At 34.1% G+C, this 15,162-nt stretch overlaps 4 protein-coding genes across 9 annotated transcripts; 2 read left to right on the top strand and 2 right to left on the bottom strand.

Annotated features, from left to right (window-relative positions):
• Positions 1-1,472: 1,472 nt before the first annotated feature.
• On the bottom strand, positions 1,473-10,372 carry LOC117568529 (chondroitin sulfate N-acetylgalactosaminyltransferase 1). Its single transcript, XM_034249234.2, has 5 exons — positions 10,281-10,372; positions 4,450-5,549; positions 4,250-4,392; positions 3,210-3,509; positions 1,473-2,284 (listed from the first exon to the last, which is right to left on the bottom strand). The coding sequence occupies exons 2-5, from the start codon at positions 5,519-5,521 to the stop codon at positions 2,138-2,140; spliced, it is 1,662 nt and encodes a 553-aa protein (XP_034105125.1). The 5' UTR covers positions 5,522-5,549; positions 10,281-10,372; the 3' UTR covers positions 1,473-2,137.
• On the top strand, positions 6,268-10,296 carry LOC117568531 (synaptobrevin). 6 transcript variants are annotated; one of them, XR_007954760.1, is made up of 5 exons: positions 6,268-6,443; positions 6,973-7,046; positions 7,228-7,559; positions 9,161-9,382; positions 9,596-10,296. XR_007954760.1 is itself a non-coding variant. In XM_034249236.2 (4 exons), the coding sequence occupies exons 2-4, from the start codon at positions 7,000-7,002 to the stop codon at positions 9,658-9,660; spliced, it is 444 nt and encodes a 147-aa protein (XP_034105127.1). In that variant the 5' UTR covers positions 6,286-6,443; positions 6,973-6,999; the 3' UTR covers positions 9,661-10,296. The 6 variants fall into 6 exon arrangements, 4 of the variants coding, with proteins under 4 accessions (XP_034105127.1, XP_034105133.1, XP_034105129.1 ...); XR_007954761.1 differs by having other exon boundaries at positions 9,161-9,497; XM_034249236.2 differs by lacking the exon at positions 9,161-9,382 and having other exon boundaries at positions 6,286-6,443.
• Positions 10,373-10,396: 24 nt separating the features above from the next.
• On the bottom strand, positions 10,397-12,746 carry LOC117568530 (uncharacterized). The gene is made up of 5 exons (XM_034249235.2): positions 12,566-12,746; positions 12,357-12,507; positions 12,005-12,151; positions 11,811-11,948; positions 10,397-10,878 (listed from the first exon to the last, which is right to left on the bottom strand). The coding sequence occupies exons 1-5, from the start codon at positions 12,688-12,690 to the stop codon at positions 10,702-10,704; spliced, it is 738 nt and encodes a 245-aa protein (XP_034105126.1). The 5' UTR covers positions 12,691-12,746; the 3' UTR covers positions 10,397-10,701.
• Positions 12,747-13,049: 303 nt separating this feature from the next.
• Positions 13,050-15,105, top strand: LOC117568491 (uncharacterized). Its single transcript, XM_034249180.2, has 5 exons — positions 13,050-13,240; positions 13,291-13,435; positions 13,500-13,625; positions 14,579-14,728; positions 14,785-15,105. The coding sequence occupies exons 1-5, from the start codon at positions 13,122-13,124 to the stop codon at positions 15,046-15,048; spliced, it is 804 nt and encodes a 267-aa protein (XP_034105071.1). The 5' UTR covers positions 13,050-13,121; the 3' UTR covers positions 15,049-15,105.
• Positions 15,106-15,162: the final 57 nt, after the last annotated feature.

The raw sequence follows: 15,162 nt of genomic DNA, 5'->3' as shown, positions 1-15,162 counted from the left end.
TTGTCACTTCACCTGCAACACCTTTGGGTGTTGGTCCCCAACCCCAAGTCAAAAAAAAAAAAAAAAATGCTGAAAAAATACAAAATAGTGCTGACGCTCCATTTTTGGGGGTTTTCATGGTCAGTTTGGCATTCGCGGAATGACAGGAGGATGTTTTAGCGCTGAGAGACCTGTCATTATTCTTGTTATTTTTTTTTTCTTTTTTTTTATTTTTCTATTTATTGTGCTGTCTTTAATCTGCTACACACCTCGGCTAATTATACATCCACTCGGATGGCGTAATGGTCAAGCGAAATTCCTTCGAACTTTGGCATTTCATGGTGTGGCTCTCCGAACTTCCAACCATGACTCAGAACAGCGGGATATACTTATATAAATAGTGCTTAAGTAGATCTCGACTTAAAGGCGTGAAATTAGCATTGCTAATCGCTGACGAACAAGTTCAGCTTTGGCTCAGTTTTTTGGGGGGCGCTTACATAATCCAAGACCGTGACCATGAAAACGGTTTATCTTTTGGTTTTTGCAATTTGCCAGACGAAAATTTTCAAGATTTCAAGCGAAGAAAATATGAAGATTATTAATGATCTTTGAATTCCCTATATTTTTGGTGCTAAGAAAAGAAAAGAATAGTCAACAAAAAAATGTTAATTTCCGAGATTTACATCTTCTCTAATGTTATCTTTTAAACGACTAAAGAAGCAAGAAACTAAATTCAATATATAAATTACATAATTATTTTCATTTTAATTCTAGCCTAAATTCAGAAATATATAAATTAAATAATTGTTTAAATTTGAATTCTAACGTAAATCAGAATATAAGCAAGGCGAAACGTAATTAATAATTACAATTTAAATTTCATTATGAATAAGAAACTTAATATAAATTGTGGTCAACTATACAGCGACAAAAGAAACCGAATTTAGAATGAAATTTAAAAAGAGGACTGAATTAACAAAAAAAAAAAAAAAACTTTATAAATGTCAGAATATCAACTAATTTCAGGAAATATTTATTTAAAAACAAAATAAAGAATTGGATTAAAAAATAATGACTAATTTTAGAATATATTATATAAATGTTTGCTGTATAAAAATATTTAAATGATTTAATTGATTCAATTTAAATTGTATTCCAAATTAGAATACAAAGAGTTTCACATAATTGTTTTTATAATTTAGTTAAAGTTTAAATATACGACAAAATATATAAATTTAAAATAGTTAAATAAAAGTTACGCAAAATTAATTTGTTCAATTCAAAATTAAGTTATTTCAGTCAAAATTACATCTGAGTACTATTTCATTTTATAAATAATTTGTTAAACATTGTGTTGTAAATTAGTAAAGTGACCCAATTAGAAACGTACTCGATAGATAATTAAATATTATAATTTTTGTATATTTTTATTAAACATAATTTCGTTTCAGTTTAGAATACAGATATATTATATTAATTATACAATAGTTAAATGATAGTCTGCTTGTGTTATCTATGCAACATATGCTAATAAAATTGAGCTATCTAAGTGCCCCACAAACAACATGTTGTAGTCCAAATGCCCCAAGACGAAGGGCATGAATGCCACATGTGAACATGTGAACTTTACGGTAGAGTTGAACAGCGGGGAGGGGGGGAGCGAGGCGACTCCTGTGGCATCTTCGTTGGTCTGCATGCTCGGTGAACTCTCTCGCAATTGGAGGTCGTTGGCATCCAAGACTACACATCCAAAACCATAACCAAACCAAATGGCGACAAGTTTAATTAAACGATTTAATTTTGTTTATCTAATGCGGAGCAAAAACACAAAGTAGTAAGTCGTAATTTTAATGTAATTTCACTATATAGTATGGTATATGATATACATTGCTACAATTTTTTTTTTTGGTTTTGTATTCGTGTTTACATTTATTGTATTCTGTATTTTGTATTGTGTGTTTGAAGATTGCATCTAGTTTGCTTCATGGAAGAACAATTTGTCATAAGTTAGGAGTGTTTAAGTACGAGTATCTAGGCGCGGCACAAAAAACAGAGTCAACAACGATTGGCTAAATACAAGTTACTTATTGTCACATTGTGGCTGAGTGTTATCGGAAAGCAGAAGGCCAATTACAGATACGACTACAATCCAGCAGTATCACGAATGGGTCACAGACATCGCACTTGCTGCTGCAATCTCGTCCTGAAATGCCAGGAAACCCAACTGGGCGTGAGAGGCTTCGTTAAGAGCACGCGATCTGATGCAGGCACGATACTGATCCGCACTTAAGGAGCTGGTGCAGATCTGGAATTAAAATAAATAAATCTATATATAATCGAATTAAAGAAGTTTTAATACCCGCTACGCATAGGTTAGCGGCAAAAAACGACTACTGAATTGGGATCTTAGTTGCTTTGGTTGACAATCTGGTGTATTTTGTACTCTATGATATAGTATATTTAGAGTTTATTATTATATTAATATACCTATTTGGAATGCTGCAGTATTTTTATATGTATTTTGTACTCCATAGCATATTTAGAGTGCAGTACTATATCGATATACTTTTCTTTTCTTTTCTATTGTATATTGCAGTATATTTTATACCCTATAGTATATTAAGAGTGCATTACTATAGTAATATACCAATTATAGTCTTTGGTACGTTGCAGTATTTATATATATATTGTACTCTATAGTATATTTAGAATGTAGTACTATATCAATATATCTTGCAGTATTTTTATATATTTTGTAAGCTAAAGAATATTTTGTAGTAGTACTATAACGACATACCAAAAATAGCCCTTGGTATTGCAGTATTTTTAAATAATTTTTGTAATCTACAGTATATTTAGAATGCAGTACGACATTGATCTACTAAAAATAGCCATTAGTATATTTCTGTATATTTTCGGTATATTAGTTTGGCATATTTTAAAAATAATACCGTTCTGTTAAAATTTACCGCTTTTATTAAAAATAGCTAGTGGTAGACATTGGTATATTTCAGTATTTTTTCGGTATCTTAACTTGGTATTTTTTTAAATGAATACCGCACTGTTTTGCTTTTACTCAAAATAGATAGAAAATATCTCAAGAAAGATTTTGGTATATTTCAGTATGTTTTCGATATATTAATTTAGTAAATTTTAAGAAGGTTATGGCTTTTTCAAAGTGGGTAGCGGGTTCACTCGACTGTAGCTTTCTCACTTATTTATTTCCTTACCTTTGTGTGCCAGCGATGGAAGATGCCCGGATCCGTGGCACGAATTATTTTGATTTTCGATCGCACATATTTGCGATATAGCATCACATCCTCGCCGCCCCAGCCTACAATTTCCTCATCGAAGCCACGTATCTGCAGAAAGTCAGATCGATACTGACAGGTCATCCCGTAGCCAAAGTCTCGCCAGAATCCCGTGTCCCTCGAGATGATCAACTGCTCCTCCTCACTCGGAAGCGGTTTGCCCTGCAGTGTGTACACCACGTGCGGATTGTAGAGACTAAACACAACCGGATAATAAACCTGAAAGTATTCGAAGATAAGTTAGATTTTTAAATAATATCGCACAAAGAGAAAAATTATATTTTAAAATACGAATAAAATTCTTGAATATAAGAAAATAATTAATACAAAACTTTTTAAAGCCAGATTTCAATATTATAAAAATTCTTGTGGATACATAAATCAATCATAATATTTTCGTGATTTTTGTAATCTTAAAGAAGCACGTAAAACTTAAAAAAAAAAAATATAATTTTAAATTTATCATCCAATAATCCAACAACAATCTTCAACTCTGTAATTTGATATGGTTAATTTAGAATCGTTTTTAGTTAGACATTATTTTAGCAAGTACATTTATAATAAAGCAGTTAAATCAAAAATGAAAACAATGACAGTAAGTAGTATTAACGAAAAGCGTTATTAAAAAACTAAAATTAAAAAATAAGAAAGTTGTCTTTATATCTCTTATCTTAAAAACAATCTAAAGTTAACGTTTTGTTCTTTATTTAAAAATGTTGGTTCTCAGTTATTTCATTTTAAAACTTAATCATTTTGTTGAATTGTAACCCCAAGAAGGTAAAACCCATATTTTTTATGAACCACCAATATAATATCCTAGAATCTACAAATATTATTGATTTTATGAATTGAACTTAATCTTTTCTTTTGAATTTGTGTGTAAATTTATGTGTGTGTTAAATTTGGAAATTTTTGGGAAACAAGATTTCATTTTTGATTTTAGGATCTGCGCAACTCACCTTCTTGCCAGCGGCAGCATTCCAACGACAACGCTCCAGAAACTTGGCCGTGAACACAATGTCCACGTCGCACATGAAGAGCAGCGCATCCTGCGACGCTTTGCCCGTCTCAATGTGTTCGGCGCCCACACGCAAAGCCTTGGCTACAAAGATGAATACAGTATTAAGTAAGTAGATCTTCGCTAGCAATTTTTACTCACCTCTGCTGAAGGTTTCGTTGAGAGCCAAGAGCTGAACACGCTCCAAGTTCCCAGCAATGGATTGCGCCTCCTTCAGACCACTCTCGCCGAAGTAAACGATTAGGAGCTGCAGCCGACGATCCTTCAGCTGGCCAAACATCTGCATAAAGCTGCGAAAGCTGCGTAGGCGACCTGCGAGTGGAACTATCACATGGATGACGGCACTGGGCGCCACCTCCGACAGCTGAACCGTCTGCAGTGGAGCAAAAGGACGCATGATCAAAGCTTTGCGCACCACATGCGTCTGATGCTTGATGCTCTGGAAGTAGAGTTCATACTGGCTGCCCGTGGTTGGTTCGGTGCGATAGATGCCCTCCACAAAGTCGTCCAGCGTGTACTTGGCCACCTCATTGAGCGCCTGGCCACCTTTGGCTTTGGCCCGAGCCGTGTGATTGCGATTGAGACTGTCGAGCGCCTTGTTCACAGCCTCGAGGAGATCACGACGACGATAGCCGATGGGCTTCTCAACCACACGCTTTCCCAGGCCCAGATCGATGGGATACACGCGTGTGAAGGTGAAGTGATTGAAGGGCATCATCTCGTATTCGTTGTTCAGTGGCAATCCATGAAGAATTTCAGCTGCGCCAACTTGCTTGCGAATGTAGCTGCTGCAATCGTAATGATGCGTCATCGTCGCAGCTGTCGTCTCGGGTGTCTGTTGTGGGTGCAACAGAGTGCCAGGCACGCTGCTGTTGCTGGAGATCGAGGAGGAGACAGCTGCTTGCAATGGCAGCGGAGGCGGCGGCAATCTGCCGGGCAATCCATTGTTGCCGCTGTGATTGTTCTGTAGCAGCAGTATTTGTGTACGTAGCGTGAGCACTTCTTGCTTCAGACGCTGGATTTGTGCATCTTTAGCATTCAATGCATAATTGTAGCCATTTGCCTCGCTGGGATTAACGTGGGAATCCTTGTCGGTTTGGGCAGTCAGCTCGTCAAAGCCCCATTTTGTGAGTATCGCGATCGATATCACAGTCACTAGTGCGAACAGCAACAAGAGTCGCACTAGCAACCTCGAGGCCAGCGAGTTATGCATTTTCCATACTACGTTTGTTGTTCATGTGCTGCAAGAAATAAACGACAATTTAAACTAGGCGCCAAGACGGAAACAAACACTGCCAGACTGTTGGCTGTCGCTGTCAACGTTGCCACACTACTGAATGCAGAAGAGCAGCAAAATAGTAGCGTAGTAATCGATAACATTTAACAGTGCCTTACGAGCTACGTAACTTACTTATGTTAATTAACAGAAATGTTATTTACAGTTGCGGAAAGCATTATAAAAATTCAAATTAAAATAAAGAATATGCTATCTTAAAACTATCCACCATAGCGTGAATAAATGCTTTATTTAATTCAGATTTAGCTCAGCATTTTATTAACGACTGATTTTATGTAAATTGAACACTCGTTCATTAGAACTTGTTCTTAGTGGTTGAGAAACATCGATGTACATAGAATATATCGTTTGTTTTTAAAATAATAAAAACAAAAATTAGAACATACGCATTTTTATGATCTACTTTATTTATGTGTTTTGGAAATGCTAGGTAACCAAATAAAATATAACTTATTTTTGAGGTGTTTTATAGCTTGGTTCCATTCACGTAAAATCGTATATTTTATAAATGTTGCTTATGGTCACATTCCGACAAATAAAAAAAGATTTAAGAAAGCAATACATTTTATGACATATATGTCTAAATTCCTTTAAAAAAAATTTAAATTTTTATTTTATTTAAAAACATCGATGTCTGCCATAAAATCGATGATTTAAAAATTGTTGAAGCGATATTTCGCTATCGATGTTTCTGCACTTCTACTACTCAAATTAACAACGTTGCGTTACTGACATTTTCGATCAAAATCAAACGAAAATTGCAAAAAGAAACTTAAGGCAAGAAAATAGAAAGCAGCCGTAAAATAAGTCAATTAATTGTACAATTAACGCTTAGCAGGTGAGTAAGGGCGTAAAGAAATAGGGCGAGGTCGCAAACACAATGTAAATATTGTGCGTTGGCAGGCAGGCGGCTGTAAATTGTTGGGCGAGCAACAAGTCATTTTTTTTTTCTCTTTTCGTGCCGCTGGAGCTGACACTATTGTCACTGCCACAGTGAAGAGTCACTACATCAAAAGGACTGGATAACAAGTGAAAATAGATAACAAATTGCCAACTATTCAAAAACGATACAAGGCTACAAGTGAAATGTAAATACAATACAAATGACTCAATAGCAATCAACAATCTCAGCGCTTGGCGTGCAAAGTCACAGTTTTATTAGATTGACGCGCATCACTGTTTTTGTGAGCTAGTCCAAGTTCGGCAATTGATGATTCACTGAACAATATTGCGTAGATAAGAGTGCTTTTCTTGCTATTATTAATCGTCCAATCGCAACAAAACTAGCTCGAATTGTATACAAAATACATTACTTGAAACAAAGCGAGTTCATTGTAACAAATTTATACGCCTTTTCCCAATTGCAGCTTTAACATAGAAAACAACGCACAAAGATGGAGAACAACGAGTCGCCCGCACCTTCTGGTTCCAACAACAATGAGTAAGTGTCGAAGTCTGTTTCTTTTTTTGTTGTTTGTCTGTCCTGCTCTCCTTGACACCGTCGAACGCACAAATGAATCCTGGGTTTTTTTGTTTGTGATGATTCACATAATTTGATTACATTCGTGCGTTTGTCGTGCTCTGTGAGTCGCATATTTCTTTCACAATATAATATTATACAGTTTTCCCATACTTCCGCCACCGCCAAACAACAACAACTACAACAACTTTAACGATCCGTCGAACAGCAACAACAATGCCGCCCAGAAGCGCCTGCAGCAGACACAGGCCAAAGTGGACGAAGTCGTTGGCATTATGCGCGTGAATGTCGAGAAAGTGCTGGAACGTGATCAGAAACTATCGGAGCTGGGAGAGCGTGCCGATCAATTGGAACAGGGTGCCTCACAGTTTGAGCAGCAGGCGGGCAAACTGAAGCGCAAGCAATGGTGGGCCAACATGAAGATGATGATCATTCTGGGCGTCATCGCTGTGGTCTTGCTCATCATCATCATAGGTACGATTGCAACCATATTTTCTACGTCAGCCGACTATTGGCATGCTTTTCCTGCATTAATCAAACTGTCATTACTGTAGTAATTACTTTGAATTGATTTGAAATCAATTTAATACTGAGTAATTTAGTGATTTGTAATGACAGTTTGTGTTTTGCACTCTTTGTGGTTGCTGTTTCATTTTATTTTAAGAACACATTCACCAAGCCACTGTTACATTTTTGGCATACTAATTATCAAGACTGGTTTTCACTTCTGTTCTTTTGGAAAGTCAGGAACACTCACTTAAATGTTTGTTTTTTTTTTTTGTTTGCTTAAAGATTATTGCATTTTATACTACAGTCTTTACCCAACTCCTTTAACTTTCATAATGGAACTTTACATTTGACTCTTTTGCAATTGAAATTGTGTTTTCAAGCAATATTTTTCATATTGTCTCAATTCTCGAACATTTAATTGCAGTTTGTTATTAACAATCAATTAAACTTGCATACAATTTATTTTAATAACTTGTATCTCAGCTAATACTTAAGCTCTTTAAAGTAGTCTTGTAATGCAATAGGTTTTTACATCACCACGAAAGTTCTTGAAAGGCTTCGCAAGTTACTCAAATTATTATGCAAAGCTTACCACGATATAGTGTTCAATTTGATATCACAAAAACCAAAATTTTTCACGTAATAGTATAGTTTATAACACACGTATTTCTGCTAAATTAACCATGTAAATATTTAATGAATTGAAATTAGTTTAATATCACATACTTGAAAATTTAACCACACAATATTTAGAGTTTTAAATTAGTTGTTTCACTACATTTTTTATGAATTAATCACGCAATATTTTGAAAAGGTATTCTACTAAGTTTTCTTTTAAGAATTAACCTCGACACCAATATTGATTAATATTAATAACATTATATTAATATTCATTAATGATTTAAAAACAGTTATACTAAGTTTGTTTACGATTTTGGAGTAGTTATTATACCACATTTCTTAAAAAACTAACCGCCATGATAAATATTTATCATGGCAAATTAGTTTTATATATATTTTTTTCAACTACCCTCACATTAATATGTAATGAAGTGATTTGGATCTAACTAGGAGAATATTTAAAAGTAATATCTAAGGCAAAAGTTCAATGAATCTAAAAATCGAATTCTAATTTAATTTTATACTAAATGCAATTTGGGTTTCTTTGCACAAGAATCGTGTAAAAACTACCGATTGTTTTAAGTGGTTAAGCAAACACACACACACACACAGATATTGGCACACACACACAGACACTAGCACAAACAACACACACACACGTAACACACACACTGTGGCACACACATTTGTTTAGTATAAAGCAACTTGTTGATAAGACGCGCATGACGCGTCGCCTCAACTTGTTTGTCGTCTTGTTGGTTATTGTTTTTTTTTATTTTTTACATTCTTTTGTCCGTCCTTGCGGTTTTTGGGTGTCGGTTAACGTCAGTTGGTTTTGGCCTGGCCAATTGACTAACAACAACAACACAGCCAACGTTAACTTATGACCACAACAAAACTGTCAACCTATTTTTTTGTTCTCTCTCTTTTTTTTCTATTTGCAGTCTCAATATACAATTGATAAACACGAGAAATAGATAAAAACAAAAGTCTAAAAAAAACGTGCAGCAAGGCAACTTGTTGAACTTGCAACATTACGCATTACTCTAAGGCAGCTACTACCACATACATACACGCACACACACACAGATACAAATCAAAATTTATGTATTTGTGTATTAAAAAAAAAACAGTATAATATAAATGAAAACGTTTATAGTCGAAAGGTAAAAAAAAAACATTCGTCGTTGCGTGTTCTATGTGCTAATTTGTTTATTTGCCCCGTTTATAAGCCAAGTTAGCAACGAGATAATTTTTGTTTTATAACTTGTACATATAGATGTGAGTGTGGGCAACGTGCAAAAGAAGCAGTTAACATATTTCCCCAAAAACTAGAGAAAACATTAATAATCACACATTTTCAATTTCAACTTTTACAGTTTGCGCCTTGCCATCGAGCGACAGCAGCAGCAACAGCGTTAAGGCAACGGAGCACGCCACGTAAGACGCCTCTTGCCACGCCCCCCCCAAAGCAACATTCAACAACAAAACCAGAAAGAAACTAACAACGAGGAAAATGCGATAGAACGAAACTCTGTTGCCTTCTGTATTGGCCTTATGTCTAAAGAAAACTTGTCTAAAAAACAATTAATATTAACAAAACTTCAAAACCGATTGTAATTGTTATTAATAATCCTTTGTCAATGTTACCAAGAAAACATTATATGCACAATTAACTATTGTAAACGCAACAATTTTGATGCCAACCCATCGTAAAGAAAATCGTTAAAAAAAAAAAAAAACAATAATAATAATGAGGCATTTGAAATGTCAATGTGCGTGTGTGTGTGTGTGAACGTGAGAGGATTTTCCTTTTGCAGCACAACAAAAAAAAAGAAAGAAAGAAAACTACATTTATATATACACATAATTGTAAACACCAGACAAACACACAACACAACGCGATTGTTCTATAAATTATTTATACTTGTGTGGAACAATTTATACTTTATACATATACATATATCTATATATAATACATATAAACTTAATGGCATGTAATTTGTTATAAAAAAAAAACAAACCAAACTTTTCGGTGTTGAAACTAAATGTATTGCAACGTACGTTTGCCACAAAGAAACGCGAACATCTTTTTTGTAGAAAAACTATTGAAAACCAAAACAAAACATCTCAACTGTTATTATTATTATTTACACATTTCTTATTTTCGCACACTGGTGTATTGTATTGTATGTATTTTACTGCGGAAAACTTTTATCGATCGAAGGATTCAATGTTCCGAAACACGAGACGCAAACTTGTTTACACACGCCGCACGAATGTGACGTAAGTTTTGAGCAACTTGCAACTGAGAAGCGTAAACATTTGTCCGTTTGCCTGAGTAGAGAATCAAGTGGCTGAGTTAAGGAGTTGAATGTGCTTCGCTTCTCTCTGTGTTCGTGTGTCTGTGTTTGCCAAACAGCTGTTTTGTGGACATGCGCCTAGGTGTGCAACTTGCAACGCAACCCTGCCATAAAACACAAATTCAAATCTTGGGGTTAATGCCTGCCAACTCGAGGCCAGCAGCAGTTGTCCACACGTAGCCCATGTAAAGCGCATAGAAGTTCAGATAATACAGCTGGCCGATGAGTATGTGATCTCCGATGGCATCCAGATGATAAAAGTTCGGCTTGCGTATCGAGGCAGCAAAAATAATCACAAACTGCAATGGAAATTTATTAATATGTAGCGTAAGGTGACGAGATTAAAAGAGACTTAAAAAGCAGTAGCTTTCAGATTCTGAATGTTTCATTTCAATTGGATTAATGTGCTTTGTCAGCTTGCAAACAAATAGAACTTTTCGTTCAATATATCTACAAAATAATCACACACTGCAATGGAAATTGATGAATTAATTGAGCTTAGCGATTGAGTTTAAAAGAAACTTAGAAAGCATTTCAAGCTTACAGATTCTGAATGTTTCATTTCAATTGAATTAATGTGCTTTGTCAGCTAGCAAAAAATAAAGCTTTACGTTCAATATATGTATCTAAAAAAAAATAGATATTAACATAAGAAACTTAGAAAGCATTTGCAGCTTTCAAATTCCGAATGTTTTATTACGATTGGATTAAGGCGCTTTAGTTAGCAAATAGAGATTTGCGTTCAATATATCTAAAAAAAAAATTCGTACTTTCTAAGAAGTCAGATATGATTTTTAAAACCTTAACACTTTAGCTATATGGTCTGTAAAAGTGATCAAAATGGACTTGCAAAGGGAGGCCTAAAAGCTCGCTTACTATTTTATAAAGGGCAAAAGTGCACAGGCAAGCAGAAAGCTTCCAAAAGCTGCCTTTGGACTGAATATAGAGCTTTGGGCTTAATATAGCTAAAAATAATTAAATTTCTAAGCCCTTTCAATGAGAGCTTACTATTTTGTAAAGAGTAAAAAGTGTTCAGGCAGCCTTAACAATGGCTTTTAAAAGTGACTGAAGTAATGCGCTTTTAAAAGCACATTAAAGCTTTACGAACTAAGTATGCGAATTTGTGAAAGTTCTATCCCTAAGTTTCTAATTTTATGTCATTCGGAATAATCTGATAGATGGGCTTTTCAAATTTCATTTTGAATGGGTTAATGAAAAAATAAATCCTTACTATATTAGAGAGCATGCTGTACACGAAAAGTGTGGGAAATTCAATAGTCACACGTCTCATTTCCGAACAGACAATAATGCCAAAGCTGGTGAGCACAAAAAGACGTTCGCTCCAGCGTATGACATTGTGACGAGTGACCTAGAAAATGCAGTGAAATTAAAGAAATGTATAGAAAAATTTGAGATTACACTTACAAAAAGTCCACGGCGATGTTTCACTGCAATATTGCCATATATAACACTAACTGCCATGATGAAGAAGGTTAGACCCCAGGACACAAGGAGACTAGTATAAGGAGCACGTCTAGCGGGTTTCATGATGGAAATTGTGTTGACTTCGAACTGCGGAAATAATAAAAAATAACTAATTTATGTAAACAATATAATAATAAAAATAAATTTATGGAAAAAATAAAGATATATTCTTAAATACAAAAATGAATAGTATAAATGGAATATTATAAAGAATGAAAGATATATTTTTATACAAAAATAAATAATAGTATACTCCAAAATAATATATTTTTTTAATGAAACGTGAACTTACCGTCCAAATTCCAGCTAGTATGCGTTTCCAAGTCGAAGTGCGCACAATAATGTGATAGAAGAACACATAAAGTTGTATCGATATAAAGCTCATAAAAAACTGTATCAAACTGACGTAATAATGGCGTCCCAAGAACTCCTTAATCGGTTCACTGCAAATAGATAAATAAATCAAATGAATGAATATATGTATATAATTAATTTTCTTACATTTCCATAACGATCATGACCTGAATCTGGCCAAAAATTAGCATTATTATAGTAACTTTATAAGTTTTTCTTAACAAAACTCTGGCTTTTTCCTTTTCATCTTCGAGATTATGAACTGCATCCATTTGTAAAAATTGTTGTTTCTAACAGAAATTTAAACGCAACTTGAATTATTATTATTATTATTATTAAGACAAAGCCAACTGTGTGGTAAGTAATCGAATATAAATTGAATTTTAGAATACAATAATTTACTAATAATATTTACTGTTTTTAAATTGTTAAAAAATAGCAACAAGCTTCATTGAAATTAAACGGTGGTAAAGTCTTTTGATTTATTATAACAATATATTAAGTTAGTAGATTTATGAAATATATCTTTTAAAAAAAATTTCACTTTTTTAGATCAAACTTGCTTTGAATCTTATGCTGTAGCTAACATAGACATTGCACTAAATATCAGGTATTTTCTAAGCTCATAAAAGTGAATTTTAATTAGGTTTTAAACACACTATTTATATTAGTTTTGTTTTAAATTATAAGTAAAAAATACACAATGGATGAACGAGTCGGAACTTATCAACGTGCTCGACGGAAATTCGCAATGATTGTTTATTTGGTTACCGTTCTTTGGCTGCTCATCGCTTTGGCTCAATGGCTGGTCGTGAGCCTAATGTGCGTATACTTGATATTTTAATGAACTCTTGTAAACTCCTTAATTGCAGCTCGGATGTGAAAGATATATTCGCCGAGTATGAATGGATAAGCCTCATATGCTTTATGCTAGGCATCGCTCTCACTTTGATCTTCATATTCTTCGAGCAGTCGCGTTTTGTGCCCGTCCTCAACTGGGTGTTGACTTTTGTAATTGTGAGTATCTACTTTACTTTGGGTAGCTACTTATATTGAGGTTGACTATGTGTTTGCTTCATAGGTGGAATTTTCCACCATTGGAGTGTTTGCCTTGGTGGCACGTTCCAAGTGGGCGGACATGTTGATGTGGTATTTCGTCTGTCTCCTCCTGCTTTTTCTCTTCATACTTGTGGGTGCCGTTATACCGGTGAGTATTTTAATCTAAAATATAAGATTGTTAATATAATATTTATTAGATATACGTGCACTTCTATTCAATAGTTTTGCTTTGAGAGTTTTTAAGAGCAAATTATAAAAAATTAATGTGCAGATATTGGTATCAAATTTGTAAACTGGTTAAATTGGTATAAATAATAGCAAATATAAATAAACAAAAAAAAGTCTATATAAAGATTAGAGACAATTCAGCATATAATAGTTTAAACAGATATTTTTCGTTTTTTTTTCTAGAAATTTAAGGACGAATGCATAATAAACATCGTAGTTATAAATATTTAAAATATCTTAAAATATTATTATGCTTTTCAGCAGACATTGTTTATATTTTACAATACTATTGTACATTTTAGCAGACAATAATATATTTTACAGGCTTTGTTCCCAACATTTCATGGAAATTGCATGCTACTAAGTATGTTATTTATTAAGATTATTGTAAAAAAATTTCCTTCTAAATATAACAATAAGATTTTAGCACACGTCATATAAAAATATTATTAGTTTGTCCCGAAAATTTCATGACAATTGCGAAGTGTTTAATGAATTTATTGTTGGTATAAATTACTAACACAAGTTATCGACTGTATCAACTATAGGTATTGAAATAGATAACTTTACTCCATTTAAGTACATTATACCAAACAAAAAAATAAATAATTAAACACTTTAGTTTTGTAGGTTTTCTTTATTGTTGCCACTTATTGTCAGATCACGAACCTTAATAACTTTAGAGGGATGCAAATGGAACGGACTCTCTTTTAGCTTTGAAGTTGATATTTATCATTATCGATACTATAGAATACTATGATATATAGCGGCCTTTGCTATGCAATTTTCAACACTTAGTGCATATTCCAATTTGCAACAATCTCTCTTAGAATATAAATTTATACTTACTTATTGTATTTTCTTCAATTCCAGCACGATCTCACGCTGGATGTCGTCATCATATTTGTCATATCCTTTGTGTTCCTCATCACGTCCATCTTCATGCTGATGTTGTATGTGGTAACCTTGGCGCCATATAGCTTTATTCTCTATCAGCTAATTGTTAGCATTATAATACTCTCGGTATGTTATAGATTGAATAGTTTGTATAAAAAGACTGATCACATTTCTTTCCTTAGTTTGTCATGTACCACGCTCAAACAATAACCGGAGGTCGCTTTGCGGAGATGCGAGTCAATGATTATCTGCTGGCCACGATCATTCTTTTCTATGATTTCATAATCATCTTTCTGCTAACTTTCTATGTGCAGACCAAGTACAGGATTGCCTCGGATGCCTTGGACCCAGGAAATACCACAACTGAAGATGGCAGCGCTGAAACAACCATCGCAACAACAACTGCAGAAGCGCGGGCTGCAAAAGCACATGCGGAAATAATTTAAATGCCACCGGAAGCTGAGGTTTCCTTTTAACCAAAATAGACACTTCTCTAATCTGTATTTATTTTATTTGCATTGAATTTCCCATTTGATACACCTGGTTGCATGTTCCAAGAG

Source organism: Drosophila albomicans, chromosome 3, assembly GCF_009650485.2.
Source record: "Drosophila albomicans strain 15112-1751.03 chromosome 3, ASM965048v2, whole genome shotgun sequence".
NCBI classification, from domain to species: domain Eukaryota; kingdom Metazoa; phylum Arthropoda; class Insecta; order Diptera; family Drosophilidae; genus Drosophila; species Drosophila albomicans.
The sequence above is the reverse complement of the archived record's forward strand: the minus strand, read 5'-3'. Positions and strand labels throughout refer to the sequence as shown.